The sequence below is a fragment of the Zeus faber genome (genome assembly GCF_960531495.2).
Source record: "Zeus faber genome assembly, chromosome: 18".
Classification (NCBI taxonomy): Eukaryota; Metazoa; Chordata; class Actinopteri; order Zeiformes; family Zeidae; genus Zeus; species Zeus faber.
The window spans coordinates 25,733,611-25,750,117 of NC_137210.1; the positions used below are offsets into that span (position 1 = coordinate 25,733,611).

At 47.9% G+C, this 16,507-nt stretch overlaps 1 protein-coding gene across 1 annotated transcript in view; it reads right to left on the reverse strand.

The window, feature by feature from the left end:
* Window positions 1–4,072: 4,072 nt before the first annotated feature.
* Window positions 4,073–16,507, reverse strand: part of gli2a (GLI family zinc finger 2a) — a 91,573-nt gene continuing 79,138 nt past the window's right edge. Inside the window, exons 8-14 of the mRNA XM_080019365.1 lie at window positions 15,759–15,869; window positions 15,389–15,529; window positions 12,027–12,176; window positions 10,721–10,885; window positions 9,971–10,252; window positions 7,819–8,185; window positions 4,073–7,619 (exon numbers count right to left, since the gene is read on the reverse strand). Coding sequence (XP_079875491.1) covers window positions 5,281–7,619; window positions 7,819–8,185; window positions 9,971–10,252; window positions 10,721–10,885; window positions 12,027–12,176; window positions 15,389–15,529; window positions 15,759–15,869 — 3,555 coding nt within the window. The 3' untranslated portion in view covers window positions 4,073–5,280. The remainder of the gene's footprint in view (window positions 7,620–7,818; window positions 8,186–9,970; window positions 10,253–10,720; window positions 10,886–12,026; window positions 12,177–15,388; window positions 15,530–15,758; window positions 15,870–16,507) is intronic.

Consider the following 16,507-nt stretch of genomic DNA (forward strand, 5'->3'; position numbering starts at 1 on the left):
CACGCCCGCCTCTCACCCTCGCTCACACAAGCCTTCAATCGGAGCCGCCCTCCGGCCCCCGCCAAACGGTGGCATTCCTCAACGGCCCGCTCAGGACAAGGCACTCTCAGCCTCTGACCTCTGCCCTGGCCCCGGCTATAGAGGGGAGGGGGGCGCCTAGGGAAGGTCATGGATCCGGGTGAGGGTCTGGCAACCCCCGCACCCCCATCCCCGCCGACTCTTCCACCGCCGGGAAAAGCCACAATGCAGCCCTTCATGGCGGACGGGCCCCGGGCTCTGAGCGGGGGGATCATAACTCTGGTGATTCCAGAGCGTAGCGGGCCACCGCTCCGCCCCAGGGGAGACGGAGCAGGATAGAGCCAAGCGTTCTGACGGAGGAGTAGGTAACCTTGGCTCGGCCGCGGGGTCACGTCCCCCTGATCTCAGTAGGCACGGGGGCTCCGCACAGGAAGCCTTTGATGACAGACGCGGCCACGCCCATGAGGGAAAAGGCCGGCGGGAGGCCCGGCCGAGCCAGTGAATCGCTTTATTATGACGACCTGCGCCTCAAAGGTCAGGGAGCAAAATGTGACACACTCCGCCGCGTCTCGAAATAGCCCCGACACCAGGCGCCGGAATGACTTTGACTCTGGAGGTTTGGCTTCGCCGATCGGAATCTTTTCCCCGTGGTCCGACCGATGCAGCACGTTCACGAAACGCTATCTCCGGTGGTGTGATATAAAGCTTGCCTCCTCGGGTTCCAATACGCCCGCCTTTCAGATAGACAGGACAAGTGACAAGGTTATACTTGTATGATACATGCTTGCATAAATATTTGACGGCAAATGACCCTGAGCCCAGGCAGCGCCAGGCGTCGTGCGTCCAGCACCACAGCACACAGCTCGAGGCGCTTTCACAAAATCAAAATCACGACTGAACTGATCCTCCTTAAATGAATCCAGAATTCAAAATGGCCTTCCTGAGACGGCCTTTTGAGATGAATCAGTTCTATCTATCTATCTATCTATCTATCTATCTATCTATCTATCTACGGAGGTCTGAGGCTAGTCAGCTCCTTCTGTCTGGTATGGGTGCTGGTCCCGCCCATTCATCTAAAGGTTTGATTTCGGATTCCCTTAGACTCATATCAGCTCTTATCTTTCTTCGGGAAATCAGATTTTTTTCTTTTTCAACCAAATCGAGGGCAAGTCTGAGACAATTTCAAACCATGACTGAGAAAGGCTGTTTCAGTTAGTCCAGGTCAAATGTGGGATTGAAGTTTTAAGATTAGGCCCCGATCTGTGGCCGCCAAACCGCCTGGTCATCCATTTTTAAGGAAGAATGACAACGGATGAAGGAGGAATCCACCTTCTCTCTGACCACTGAGTTAAAAACAATCGTAGTACTAACATACTAATGAATTCCTCTTTGCATCTTTTGCTTTTTGCTGAACCGTATACATTTCTGCGCCAGCTGACTGGTTGCACACACACACACACACACACACACACACACACACACACAACCAGATACACACACACGCCGCACGCACACACACGCACACACACCTGACCCTCTGCATCGCTGGTGAATGTTGTTGTGTCTGCTGGACGTGATATTTCAGAGCAGGAACTTCAACACGCAACAGCTGACTGTCCCAGAACACAACGGAGGAGGAAGGGGATTCCAGAGAAGGGGATGGATTGATGGATGGAAATATAGATGGGTGGATGAATGGATGGATACTGTATATAGATGGATGGATGGATATATAGATAGATGGATGGATGCATATATACAGTAGATGGGTGGATGGATAGATATATAGATGGATGGATGGATATATAGATGGATGTATATATACAGTCTGTGGATGGATATATATATAAATGGATGGATAGATGATAGCTAGATGATAAATAGATGAATAGATGGGTGGGAGGCTGGGTGGCTGGATAGGTGGATTGATGGATAGATGAATGAATGGATGGATGGATGGATGGATGGAGGGATGGATATATAGATAGATATACAGTATTATGGATTGATGGATGGATGATAGCTAGATGATATATAGGTGAATAGATATAGATGGATAAATGATGGATTGATGGCGGGACGGATCGATAGATGTTTATACAGTATAGATGATAGATAGATGGATGGATATTATATAGATAGATGGATGGATAGATGGATGATAGATATATAGATGGATGAATGGAAGGATGGATGGATACTTCCTGTCTTAGACCAAGAGGCTCCAGGGAACCACCATCAACCACCGTCTAATAACCTACTCCATCCCTCTGTCCATTTTTGATCTCCTCTCCTCCTCGTCCTCTCCTCCTCTGCTTCTTCTCCTTCTCTCCTCCTCCTCCTCCTCTTCTTCTCCTTCCCTTCTCCTCCTCTCCCCCTCTGCTCTGCAGCTGTCCCCCCTGTCAAAATAGGGAAATATCATTCCGTCTTCCTTTTTTCCCCACTCTTCTCTTCTGCCTTTCTTATTTCATCACGTCTTCCCTCTCCACCACACACACAGACGCACACACACACACACACACACACACACACACGCACACACACACACACACACACACACACACACACACACACACACACACAGTCCCTCTCTCTATCCCTCTCTTCCCTTCTTTAAACTGTCTGACACCACACTCTCTTTATCACTCCTTCCTTCTCTCTCTCTCTCCCTTTCCCCTTCCTCCGCTCTATTAAAAACACAATGGCCTCCATTGATGCACATTATCTTTTCATTAAGCTGTGATGCACAGACATGAAAGACGTTGAAGAAGATGGCTTCCCCGAAATTCAAGTACATTGTATTATGGGATGATCTCAGGTGAAAATAAATAGATTTGAATAAAGATGGTTTAGAGAAACAATGTTTCGGTTTCAAAGGTTCTGTTTGTGCTTTATTGTAGTGAATAAATTGCTGTGGTATGAGGATAAATGGGCCCGCTATAATTATTTTTAAAGGCTGGTTTGATGGGTGCTGTGTGGCGCCGTATAGGGCCACTATTACTTTGTTTTCTGTATCCGAGATTGAATTGTAAAAAAAAAATCAAATTTAAGTCAGGTAAAAGTTGTAATTCTCGAACGTACAACGGTTACTTCTGCCTGTGCATTTCTGCTTTTCAATAGGATTTTAGCAAAAAAGGAAACACTCGTGAGTTTAGCCCTAAGTTCATAATATCATCAAAATCGTATTAGCATAATATGACACGTGTGCAGTGAGCGACGTCTAACAACGAACAAAGATGTGAATTTTCCATAAAAGGTGTGACTTCAATATTTTTGAACTGTAGTGTAGAACAGCAGTTCCAATGGGTCCAGTCCAAAACTGTGTAGTGGGGTCATTTCTCATGGACCACAGTTCATACGACTGTAGACACCCACTTCTTAGAAAATCGACACTAATAGCTTTTTGACGTGCGCCCACGTTCTGAGACTGGGCTTTATTTTGAAATTGCAGCATGTTGCCGTGATGACCGATGTCAACCAGGCCGAGTTACATCAGCGCTAATCTAATCGGACCATCACTTGTGGCCCGACACGCCTCTGCTGTCTTTAACGGAGCACAAGAGCATTGTGGGTAACGGCACTCCTCATATTGTGGAACGAATTTGAATGGTTCACGTCACACGGTTAAATTATCACGGTCGTAAGGACAAATGTGGATCCTGAGCCTAAAGCGGTGGAGAGACGCATACCTTCTGCGGTCAATACATGTGTTATTATTATAGGGAACACTGCTCCGTGGAGCTGCTCAGTGTGAACTTGATGTGGATTCATCGTTTTGACATATATATATATATATATATATATATATTTATATATATATACAGTATATTTAAATACAGTATATATATATACTTTATATATAAATGTTTTGTTCTACCCACAGCCTGGAATTCATTATTCCCAGCTCGGAGGGTTTTTAATAACGTTTGCTTTCATGTGGTCCTGAGGGACAAGAAGCCATGTGATTTCAAAGGAGACACGACGCAGCATTACAGGCTTTAAACCCAACAGAAAGGAGATACTGTATTTGAAATGTACAAAAGCTATATACACACACATCTCACACACACACACACACACTCACACACTCACACACACACACACACACACACATTGAGCATAATACAAGTAAATGGAGGCATACACACACACACACACACACACAAAATTTCTTTTTTTTCCTTTTTCTTTTTTTTTAAAGGCTACTGTCAATGCTGGCGTAACAAAGGGCTAGACGACGGACGACCGTGCGTCCCAAGCAGGATCTCCTTATCAAAGTCTTGTTGCGTTTCTTACACACACTCTGCAGTTTGTCCAGAGCCCTGGGGAAGTTTAGAAGGGCGGGGGGGGGGGGGGGGGGGGTGATGATTCATTTCTTTTTCTTTTTTTGGACAAATGCACTGATCAGGGTTGGATCTCCACTGAGGACACACAGAGGTACTTGCATATTCCATTCGTGAGCACTCCTCTTCAGACACTGGGGCCCTTGACGATCGGTCAGCCTCCTGAGATGGACCTTTCCAGGGCCAACTTGAAGGAGATCTTCTACCGCAGTGCTCCTGCTGCTGCTCTTTGAGGGCGGGGACTATTTTTACGAAAAAGCACTCTCTCTACAACCAAGATTCATGATACCGTGGAACCAAACCGATTTAACCGCTAAAACATCAAACCCTTTCACATAATTTAAAGCAAGTACCATACAGTATAATCTATACACACAAAGGTCATTATGAAAAAAGATTATTATTCAACTTTTCTTCCCCATAACGTTTCTTTATCATGGTGTACGACATTGCGTAGAGTCCAGTTCATTGTATTTAAAATGCACAAACTAGATTTGATCAGCAAGGCACTATGTGAGCTGCTTTCAGTGCACTGATTTGCAAAGGGCCATTACACCATCACGGAACTCAACAATGGTCATTGCTTATTGATGCATTTAATTTTTCTAACCTGGTCTATCACATATATTTAAAGATTCCAAAGTATGGCTTTTAACAAACAGTGACAGGAAAATGTCCTCAACCCTTGTTAAAATGTTTTTTTTAGGTAAATTCTATGATCTGAAGCAAATATTACAGGATAAGCATAACATATTAGGGACAATTCAAAGAAAATACTTTTTTCTTGAAATAATGGGTTTTGCTTGGTTCAATCAGTGCCTTGTAACATAGTCATTTGATCTGTATTCCTGATGTAAAATGTCCATGACAAGACTGGATGGATGCACAGACAGATTATAGTCATATAGTTCGATCTCTCTCAGCTAATCATATTAAGGAACTTGCTCTCCTCAGCTAAGGCTGTGAGCATTGAGGTCATGTCACCGATTGCCATGTTGCCAATCCCTGCCGGTACGGAGGCCAGAGTGACGGAGTTCCGCGGGGTGGTGAGGCGCGAGGAATTCTGGGAGACACTCTGGAGGAGACCAGGACTGAGCGTGCCCGACATGAGGCTGGAGTGGTCCCCGTCATCCAGCATGGCATCAAAGTCGATCTGAGCGTGCTCTGTTGCACCGGAACCACCGGTGGAGGAGTCTACCGTGCTGCTGGTGACCTGGTTGACTCCCGGAGACGCCATGTTGGCTGCAGCGTTATTGCCACCGCCATTGATGGTGGTGGTGTGGGAATGGTCCTGGCCGGCACAAGGGGACATTGGGGCATCAAAGTTGGCGGAGTTCGGCTCAAACATGTGGATCTGGCCAGTGTAAAACACGGCGGCATTGGGGTTCTCAGAAGTCCCGTTGTGGACTGCAGAACCGCTGGGCCTCTTTGGGCTGGCTTCAGAGGTGTTGGCATGGTTAGGGCTGAAGTCAGACTGTTGGGGGAATCGGCTCTGCATCATAGGGTTAGACAGTGAGTGCTGCCTGCCAATAGATTTAGGCTCGATCGGAGGCCTGGGCTGTAGCATACCCTTACTTCCATTGTGAACGCCTGGATGCTGCTGGTGAAGGGCATTGAAATTCTGCTGCTGCTCCACTTGATTCCCATGAGGATAACCATCCACCTGAGTTCTTGATCTGTAAGGTAGCATTTCTGGATTACTCTGATCCACCATGCTGTTATATGGAGGTCTCATGCCGGTGTTCCCACATACAGAATTTGGGATCACCTCTTGGCCAAACCCTTGCTGGGGACTCATTTGCTCACTTAAGTTCACGTTGCTGTATTGCCTCTGCTGCTGCTGCAGGGAGCCGTTTGTCATCCTCTGGTTGTTGCGTTGTGCGTATCCCTGGAGGGCTATGTTCTGACTCATAGGCATTATCTGGTGGTTGCTTCCGAGGCCCTGGCTGTGTCCCTGGAAAGAACCAAAATTGTGTCTCTGCTGGACCACTGCTAGGTTTCCCCTGAGAGCAGACTGCTGCTGCTGCTTACTGAGGTTGGCTGTGGAGTCCATGGTCCCGGAGCTCACTTCATTCCACTGCACAGGCATGTTGTTTTTGTTCATGTTGTTCGACTGGGTTTGTGTTTGTAAGGGCTGCTGGGAACCTCCAGGGCTGATTTGGCAGGGCTGGAGATCCTGGCCTGACTGGGGCATATTGGCATCCACCATGGCCATCCTCCTCTGGCCATAGAAGGTCTGCTGCTGATGCGATGCGCCTGTCTGATAGCCGTGGTTGTTTGAGTGGTAGTCAGGTTGACCGGTGCTTGGACCCGATGGAACAGTGTTCTGGGACCTGAGATACTGCACCATGTCATCAGGGAGCATGAGATCATCCTCTGCAGCCTGGTCTCCACCAATCATCATTCCATCCACTGCCATGTTCTCCATTGCAACGTTCTCTGAAATGCTGGGTGGCCTTGGGGCGAAAGGGTGGCGCTGCAAGCTTCCATCAGAGCGTGTGTAGACCTGAGCAGCCAGCCCCCGGTGGCGTTCTGACATAGGAGGATTCATCGGGTTCATGTTGTTCATGCTATTGTAACGCTGGACTCTTGGTAGTGTCATGGGGTCGAAAGAAGGCCTACGCACCGGGTCACTGGAACGCCGGGGCAGGTTGCTTGGCACCTCATGCGGCATCATGCTTGGGGCTCCATAGCCAATGTCACTGCAGCGCCGTGGTACACTTCCAGCAGCTGGGTGATTAAGCTGATGTGACGATACCTCTTGGGAGTCCCCGTACAGCGCCATGCGGGTCCGTAGGCTCATCCGATCCATGTTGGGAAGAGGGGTAGGTGGGGCACCACCAATGGCTGCGGCATATTTGGCCTTGAGACGATAGTGCTGTGCCGGGGTCAGGCTGAGCAGGCTGGGCAGGCCCCCCCCGCCAATACCACTTCCGCCCCCGCACTGACTGGCCTCGCTCGAGCGCCGAGACAGATCTGTGGAGATGGGGTCGTAGGAGTCTGCTGAGCTGATGTTGTTGTGGCGGTTGGTGCCAAACTGGGAGGCTTCACTGGAGCGTCGGCTGGAGTAGCACGGTGAGATGCCGGACGAGCGGCGACTGAGGGTGTAGGCGGAGCTGAGTGTGCTGGTGGTGCTGTCACGGCGCTCGTTCAGCTGGTTCAGTAATGTCACCTCGCAGGACAAAAGTTCACCCCCACGCTGCCCAGGGTACAAGCTGTTTAAACCATTCAATGCGTTGGAACTCTCCAGCAGGGAACCTGAAACAAGCGGGAAATGAATCAGAGACATTCCACACTATAAATGATGGCAGTGACTCCATCCAACAAGGGGCCATGCAGAACAATTATTTAATTTATATTGAAAAAAAAAAATATATATATATATATTGTAAAAAATATATCGAAAAAATTACAGCAGAAGGTTTCCCAAACGTTCTCTGCACCCTTGCCAACTTACCGACAGCGGGTATGGGAGGCAGCTTGCTGCTGTTGCGATGGCCCTGCAGTGGCTGTGGACCTGAGTTGGCCCAGGGACAAGAGTCCCTCACTGTCTTCAGCCTCTCCTTCTTGATGTTCTCCAGCTTGACGGTGACTCCAACTCCGTGGCCGCCGGCTTTTCTCAGCTGGAGCCCCACCCCTGCCTGCTGTCCCCCGAGGGGGACAGTGGAGTCCACCATGGGGCTGTCGTCCAGCGCACTGAGGTCCCCGAAGCTGCCCCCGCTGTGCATGGCCATCTCTACCCCACTGTCGTTGTTGTTGGTGCTACTGAGAGGTGACGGCTCACTGCTACATGACGAGTGGCCACCAGGACTGGACTGATATGTCTAGAGGGAGTACAGGAAGGGACGAAGTCAGAATTGGGATGTAAATCGACTTTCGTGTATTCGCAAAAGCAAGACATTTTCTTAAAAAGCTAAGTTATAACGATGTAATAAAGGCTACAATTCTATCATGAATAAAATAACACAGAGAGAAGAATAGGGAACTAAAGTTATGGGTGAATAGTATATGGATAAACTACTTGTTGTGAGATGTTCTTAATAATGAACACTCACTTGCACAGCTGAAAAGCAGGTTTGTATAAGAGCAACACTTTATTATTCCGTGGGAGGAAAATAAAATAATGTATAAAATAATGAAAAAAAAAGCTTAAAAGAAAAAAGGTAATTTCTCCATAGGCTGCATAATCTTAACCTAATTTAGGTCAGCCTTGACAGCCATTGGCTCCTTAGATGTATTGCGTAGAAATGTGAACGGCCGTTAAAATAAAAAAAGGTCTGGGAAATAACTGTACATCATATAACATCTCTAGGGAAAGAGACAGAACTCTCCTTGTTGGTAAAAGCTGATGCCTTCTGATCGAATAATTACCAGTTGCACCATTCTGATTGTAACAGTGTTTTATAATAACAAACGCAGGCCTATCGTTGCATAATCCTATTCATCACAGAGAGCTTTGATTTATTTACAAAAAGGAAACGAGTGGATAATATATGAGGGCTGCGGGTCCGGTCCAGCAGTGAGTGCAATGCAGAGTGGCCCAAAATGAACTACAGAGCGTCTTGATCACAGCTTGATGCCTCAGTATTTGTTCAGCACACAGGCTAAAACATTCCCAGCCTTTCAATATTAATACGACAATCAGACATTCATCAAAACTCAACAGTAACTACCACTATCTGTCAGATCTGTCTCCCGAGCGGGATCCCACAATTTACAAGTTTTACAATATTGTGCAGATGTTTTGTTCACATATACAACCAAAAAAAAAAGTTATTTATTGGTATGGGGCGGGGGGGGGGGTTCTCATGTGAAATTGTTTTATTTTTGCCGTGCATGCAGTGACGTAGTGACGAAGCCGGAGATCTCATGCAGAGATGTGAAAAGGCAGAGTCCTCACCTCAGCGACGTCTGTCCATTAAGGGGGTTATGAGGGAGAGAGAAAAGCACATTCAAGCCGAAGCCAGAGTTTGAGTTTGAAAAGGAGACAGACGGCAACGGCGCTCTTCAATCAAGTGGGGTGTTAGTAAAGTGAGAAAATGACAAGACGAGCCAGAGTACCGAGTGTGTTCCAATACCTCAAATGAATGTTCTTGTTCACAACCAACCAACCCACTAAGCCACCCCATAAAACAATCAACAAGTGATAAAGGGACTTGACCACAAGCTTATCACTTAGTCTTCCACCGTGTAAGATGACTTACACTGGAACAAACAGCATTCAACAGGTTTCAAAAAGATTGTTAGAGTTAATAGACCCAGTGTTCCAGGTCAGGTATGCAAGCTTTCGGGTTGGTCCTGGTCCCGGTCCCGGTCCTGGTCCCACCAGCTTTTGCGACGGTGCAAATCATCCCAAATACATTCACTCCCGAATGAACTAACTAGGTGAGATAACGTCAACATTTTGTGTCGAGTTTGATCTTTGGTGAATCTGACGCGCGCAACTGTGGTGTTGACCAATAGCAAAGCAGCTCTGGCTGCTTTGACATGAGAAGGGGCGGTCCTCAGGAGCCTCGAAAAATAGAGCAAAATATAGCACCTTCAGCACCTGCTATATTGAAGACGTCTGGAAGTGAGATGGGATTATTTTTCAGCCATTCATGTCTTACCATGGAGTTCTCAGTCTTAATTGACTTCAGCTGCAGGCAGTCCTCCACCCCCCTCGAGGCACTGTTGCCCTCGGCCTTGCCGTCCAGGCCTCTGCCCCCCAGCCTGACGTTGGCCTCGTTCTCTCCGTTTCCTTTGGGCGGTTGTGGTCTTGGTGGTAGGTCACCTCGCTGCTTCTTGGTGACGTGGGCCTCGGGCCCGTGCACCGTCTTCACGTGCTTCCTGAGTGAGCTGGGGTCCGTGTAGCGCTTGGTGCAGCCGGGGATCTTACACACATATGGTTTCTGCAGAGATGGGGCCAGTTTATATTATAACAATCACGAACGGAAAGTGAGCTTCTACGGCCGCAGATGTCTTGAGCTGGGGAGTGGCTGCCTCAAACTATTAATAACTTGACGGCACTTGAAAGAAACTGGTACCTCACCCAATGAAGAAGTCAGATGAGTTGATATTCTTTTGTTGCCAAAAGCATCTTGTATTTTGTCTATCTCACTTCATTTGGCATGCGATTTAGAACCCTATGATGCTACGGTGTTTTTAAGACATGCTCTCTCAGAAAACAGCAATGGAATGCTGTCATTGACCAAAAAAAAACACCTGCAATAAAGACCTAACTTAACAGATTAAATTGGAATATCAAATTGCAGCGAAAGTAAAAAATGGCAGCTGCTTGGATGAAATCCAATCATTTTGGGGCGTAATTCTTTCTAGTGAGCGTGTTATTTGCTCAGAATGGTTGTGTGCAATCCTACCTCATTGGAGTGTGTGCGGTTCTGGTGTTTGGCCCGGTCTGAAGCGTTGGAGAAGGCCTTGTTGCAGCCCTCGTGTTCACACACGTACGGCTTCTCCCCGGTGTGGGACCTGAGGTGGGTCTTGAGGTTCTCCAGACGGGAGTAAGCCTTGGTGCATCCCTCAAACTGGGGATGCACAGAAAGAGAGACAGACGGTCAGATTCACAGACCGCGATTGGGGTAAATAGATGGAAATATCGACCAACAGAGAGACCGGCGTAGAGAGACAGGCAGCGAAATGTGTCACTGCTCAGATATTTTTTTCTGGTTCAGAGTCAAAGAACCTTCCGGGTAAAAATGTAAGCGTACGTTTCAATATCCAAATTTCATCTCGTCATGGAGCCTTGCCCACCTACTGTGGTGCACCACACAAAAGCAAGCGAGCGGCTACGCTTTGCAAGAAAACTAGGTATTTTTTCATATTAAATATCCAAACAGAGTGAGGTGGGGAGGAGTGCGGCGGGTGCTTTGTTGAGACAAAGTGTTGCACTGTTCTCTGTTTAGCCTTTGTTTTCAGTTGGGCCGAACAAGCTGTAATTTGGTATTCCCTCAGAACAGGCTTTGTGAGAGTAATTGCCATTGAAAGTGAAAGGGGATCAATCAGATTAGTGTAAGGGAGGGGTGGAGGGGCGGGGGGGTACTGACATGAAAGTCAAAGATCCTTCCTTAGAGAAGAAGACTTGACAGAAAAGAGAGAGGGGTGAGGGCATAGAGGGGAGAGAGAGACATAGAGTTTGAACATGGTGAGAAGATGCATGTGGGATTTGAGTACAGAAATCCAGTATGGTGTTAATAAGGACCCATGGCCCTCTTGCACTTCTTTGGATGTTAATTATGCGCCCACGCTGCCAATCAAGCCTCCCCTCTTTTAATGGACCCTCGAGCCTCTCGCGGACGAGCTTTGAAGCGAAAGGAAACGCAGCTCTCCATTTTGATCTTCAAAAGGCGGATGAAGGCCCCGGCAAGGGCCCCCCTGATGGTTTATCAACACGGAAAGTATCGCTGGCGATAAGCACTCGGCGAAACGTAAAGAACATTTAATATCATTGTCAGTGGCGTTTCCGGGCCACAGGGGGGTCGGGTCCATTCGGTGTCGAAATCAGCCGCGCTGGTTCAACCGAGTTCAGCACTCGGTCACACGATGCGGCTGCATCTGTCGCAGAATACATTCCATATTTCGGGTATCCCTCCCTCCCCGTTCCTTTAGACACGCCGCTGTCGGAGGGTCTGCAGTGTAGCAGGCGGACGCGTACGTCTCTTGTCTTACTGTGCATTTGTGCGGCTTCTCCCCGGTGTGCCGTCGCATGTGGACCACCAGCATGTACTGAGCCTTGAAGGGCTTCTGCTCCCGCGAGCACTCCTCCCAGCGGCACACAAACTCCTTCTTCTCCCCGTGGATGTGGTCGTTATTGATGTGCTGCGCAGGGGGGAGAAAGGAGGCTCGATCGTGACACAGTTTTCCCTCCAGTACACACTGAACGTTCAGCGAGAGAGGAGAGGACGGACCCGGAAAATGATGGGACATGACGTGAGGCCCGGTGTACCAAGGGCCTTTCTGGGTGCATGCACGATGGTTTGTAGGTACTTTGTAGTTTGTGTGAGATGATGTGTGTATTGGTAGACTGACTGACTTTGTGCACATATGTATGTGTTGGTGTGTGTCTGTTATGTATGAGTGGTAGATACTTGTGTTTGTGGTCAAATTCAGAATCCACACGCTGACGACGACACTAGGAAGCTCAATAGCCGCCAAAAATGAAGGAAAAAAAAGTCAATGTTTTTGGATACTCATTAAGGTTCAGTACAGCATAACATCAGGTTAGGGATTAATAATTTTAAAAAGTTTAAATCTGTGTTTTTTTTTCCTTTCCCTCTAAATTTATATTGATAAATGTGTTCAACTTCAATGTGTGCGTAAATGTGTATGTGCCCATGTCAGCAAAGACCCTGAAATTTCCCACCAGTGGATATTTCCTCTCCTCTCACACACACACACACACACACACACACACACACACACACACATACACATGCACATGCACACGCACACACGCACGCGCGCGCGCGCACACACACACACACACACACACACACACACACACACACACACACACACACACACACACACACACACACACACAGTCTGAGTCAGAGTGACACTGCCATCTATCATGGCTGACAGTTATTATCCGTCCTTCAACAGGGGACAATGGACATTAATGACTTTGTTTTTTCAGACTCCCCGCGTGTGTGTATGTGTGTGTGTGTGTGTGTGCGCACGCACATGTGCACGAGCATGTATTTTTGTCTGCAATGTCTGTGTTTTGTTTTTGTTTGTTTTGTTTGTTTCACACAGAAATGGTTCTTCCTGGTAACCAGATGGACGAGTACAGAATCTAAGGGTGTCACCAGGACAAATGCGACAAAGATTTATAATGCACTTGTGTCTTTTTTTGGGCTCAGGAAGTCAGTGGGGTGTTGGGGGGGTGTTGGTGCAAGTATTTCCCACAGACTGGCCACACTCAAACATGTTGACTATTTCAATTCAGACATGAAAATACACAGGTCCTCAGCACCGTGAGACAAGTGGACGTCTTGAGAATTTATTTAAATGATGGTGAATGAGCGCCAAAAAAATCCCTGACAACACAGACCCGATGATACATTCTTCAAGCTGTGTTTTTCACTGCAGTAAGATAGTCAGTCGTCTTTGTTACGTTGCCTGGGCTTGTAAGGCAATTGCAGCTTAGCTATAGCTCCTTTGTATTTCTGCTAAGCCCTTAATTATGCCCTTAGGCATGGCAGCTTTTTCCCCCAAACTCTACAAGCCCATCATCGCACACACGCACACAAATCAGACTTTTACACACTTAGAAAACTCTTATCCCATACGCTGCATGCAAATATCCACACGCCCAGAGGAACCACTTCCTCTCCAGAACATCAAGGCCCACAATGCCCTACTTATGTGGCCGGTTCCTCAACCGGCGAAAAGGCGCACATGGAGCGGGCCTGAGTCTTCCACTAATGTCCACCCACACGGTGGCTTAGCGGTTAAAACAAAATTCTGCCCCAGATCTATTTCTGGTCAAGGAAGAGAAGTGGAAACAAGCGTGTGGCCTTGCAAGAAGCCTCTATTTTCAAGTCAAACACTCTTTCTGCTAAAGTGACTCCATAATTTGGGGGCCATTGCAGAAGCATTACTCGGATAAGTAGAAGCCAGAGGAGGCCTAGGTGTGTTATTTTGTTGGCATGGTGAGAACGTTGTATCAGTCAGGCCGCTCTCTGGCAGAGATATTACAAGCCTGGTTTTCTGGGTGGTTTGCAATGAGTACAGTCAATGAGAAACTTTTGTCAATGTTAGTCATAGCTGGCTTTATTTCTTGGGAGTTTGAATTGTTGGCTCACCTTGTCCACCCACGCCCCACTGTTACACCAGAGAGCCTGTGATAGCCTGTTCACAAATGCTGACAAACCCTCATGGAACACAGGGCCTGGAAACTGGGGCTGGAGTAGGGGGCTGTGTTAAGGGTTGGGGTTAGGCGCCAGAGCAGGGTGTGGGTTTGGGGTTGGTGGTTGGACTCGGTGGTGGTGGGGGTGGGGATGTTGAAACTAGACCTGGGACTTTGGTAAAGGCAAGAGGTGCAGAGTAAAAGATGGGGCAAAGGTTTTTAAAGGTGAGCACCCCCCGCTCCCATCGCTTTCCGAGTCACCTGGGATCAATGTTATAGACTCTTGGACTTGGCAGTAGGCTGACACATGGCCTGTGACTATTGGGCTGCGAGACCATTTCTTTGCTAGCAGCCAAAAGGGAAGTGAGATTAGAGGAATGAGGCTGGTCTAACTGCAGAAGTGAAAGGAGGAGCAAGGGGCTATTAAGCATCAGAGCTGCTGGCATAACGATGGATTTACGGCCAGGCCTCCGGGCCTTGAGGGAGTTGGGGGACTTTGGGGTGTTGCTGAGAGCCGGGGTTAGAGGTTAGAGGTCGAGGGCTGGAAGGGCTGGGGTGTGCACAGCTGCAGGGATGGAGCCTTGAGCTTGGGGAGAGCCGGCAGGCTCATTAACCCGGCGCATGTCAACCCAACAGGAAAGGATCAGTTACTGGGCGGCTTTCTGGTCTAGGCTCCATCAGCTTGGTCCTAATTAGTAGCAGAGGCGCTTGGTGAACTTTACACTTTTATAAAAACAGAGGAAATTGTGCAGGTTGTTTGTTTTGACTGAGAAACAACATGATCTTCGGAAAACACTTTCACTAAAGGCAAGAATAACACATCTGATGGCATGGAGCGCCTTCTCAAAAAGTATCAGGGATGGTCTTAATACCCACAATGCCAAACCCCAATTAAAAAGCCATGTCCACACAAAGCCAAGGGATGGCTTAAAAATAAACTGTATAATAAAAAAAAACTCTGGTTTACAATTGCGATGGGCCTAGTTACTCTCACTCTCAAATACCGTCCGATTCTAGTGCAATCAGTTAATGAAATACTATTTGATTAATTCAATACAGTCTTTCCAATGTAATCTCCAGTGAGTGATAACTTAAGGTTATAATACTCTTGAAACTCCTGCCTGATGCAGTCACCCAGCCCCGAGGCGGACATGGAAAATCAGCCCCCAGTGCTCACATGAACAAGCTGGTCCTGTGTGTCGTATTCCTTGGCACAGCCTTCCCAGTGGCAGTTGGTCTCGTAGATGGCCTCGGGCTCCTGCTTGCACTCGTCCTTGTCCAGATCCTCATTCAGGTCCAGGATCCCTCCGCCATGCTCCTGGAAAAGTTCAGCGGGGACGAAGGGAAAATGAATGAATGTTTACAAGTGTGCACACACGCATAACGTTAATATGTATGAATTAACGTTGTGCTTTCTACGCCCTCGTACATGCACAAACATTAATTACAATCACGAGAGACCGCGTGACTTTTCCCTCTGGAAAATCAATTTGACGGCCAGCTTAGATTAAAACTGTTGTCCTGTTGTGATGTCTCTGTGACTGCACCTGAGAGGACGGTGAGATGGGCAGCGGCCCCTCTGCTTCTGTCTTGACCTTGGACCTCTTGGTGATCATTGGGTTGACGGTGCTGCTGACCGCCGGGTCACCACCAGCGTTCTGAGGGAGAGAGAGAGACCAATGTAGGAGAGGAACGGTTGAAACTTAACTGGAAGGGTCATTCACCCATCCATCCATCCATCTAGCCATCCAGCCAGCCATCCATCCATCCATCTCATTCATTTGTTTATCCATTGGCGTGTCCCTCTATCTTATCCTAATACACAATCCACCAATCTACGGATCAAGCAACTCATCATCCATCCAACCATGGATCCATCCATCCATCCATCCATCCCCCTCCTCCACAGCCCCCCTCAATCTAATGGCAATAACTCTCCATTCCTATTTCCTTGCGGTTTTGGGGATCATAAAGTGAGTCTAAACTGTTTAGTCTCGGTGGCGGGTCACGTTCTGACTTATGAGGCCCCCACCGTGCCTGGTGCAGACCAGACCCCCTCCCCTCCCCGCCGCCGCTGACCTCCCCCACACACACACACACACACACACACACACACTCATACACTCACAGCCAAGAACAACTCGTCAGGATATCTCGGACTTCTCTATCTCTTTCTCCCACCTCTCCCCAAACCTCCTCTCCATCTGTGAAACATGGAATGTGGGAGGGTTCCAACCGAGGGGGAAGATGTACAGATCGATAGATATATAGATAGATAAATACAGTAGATTGATAG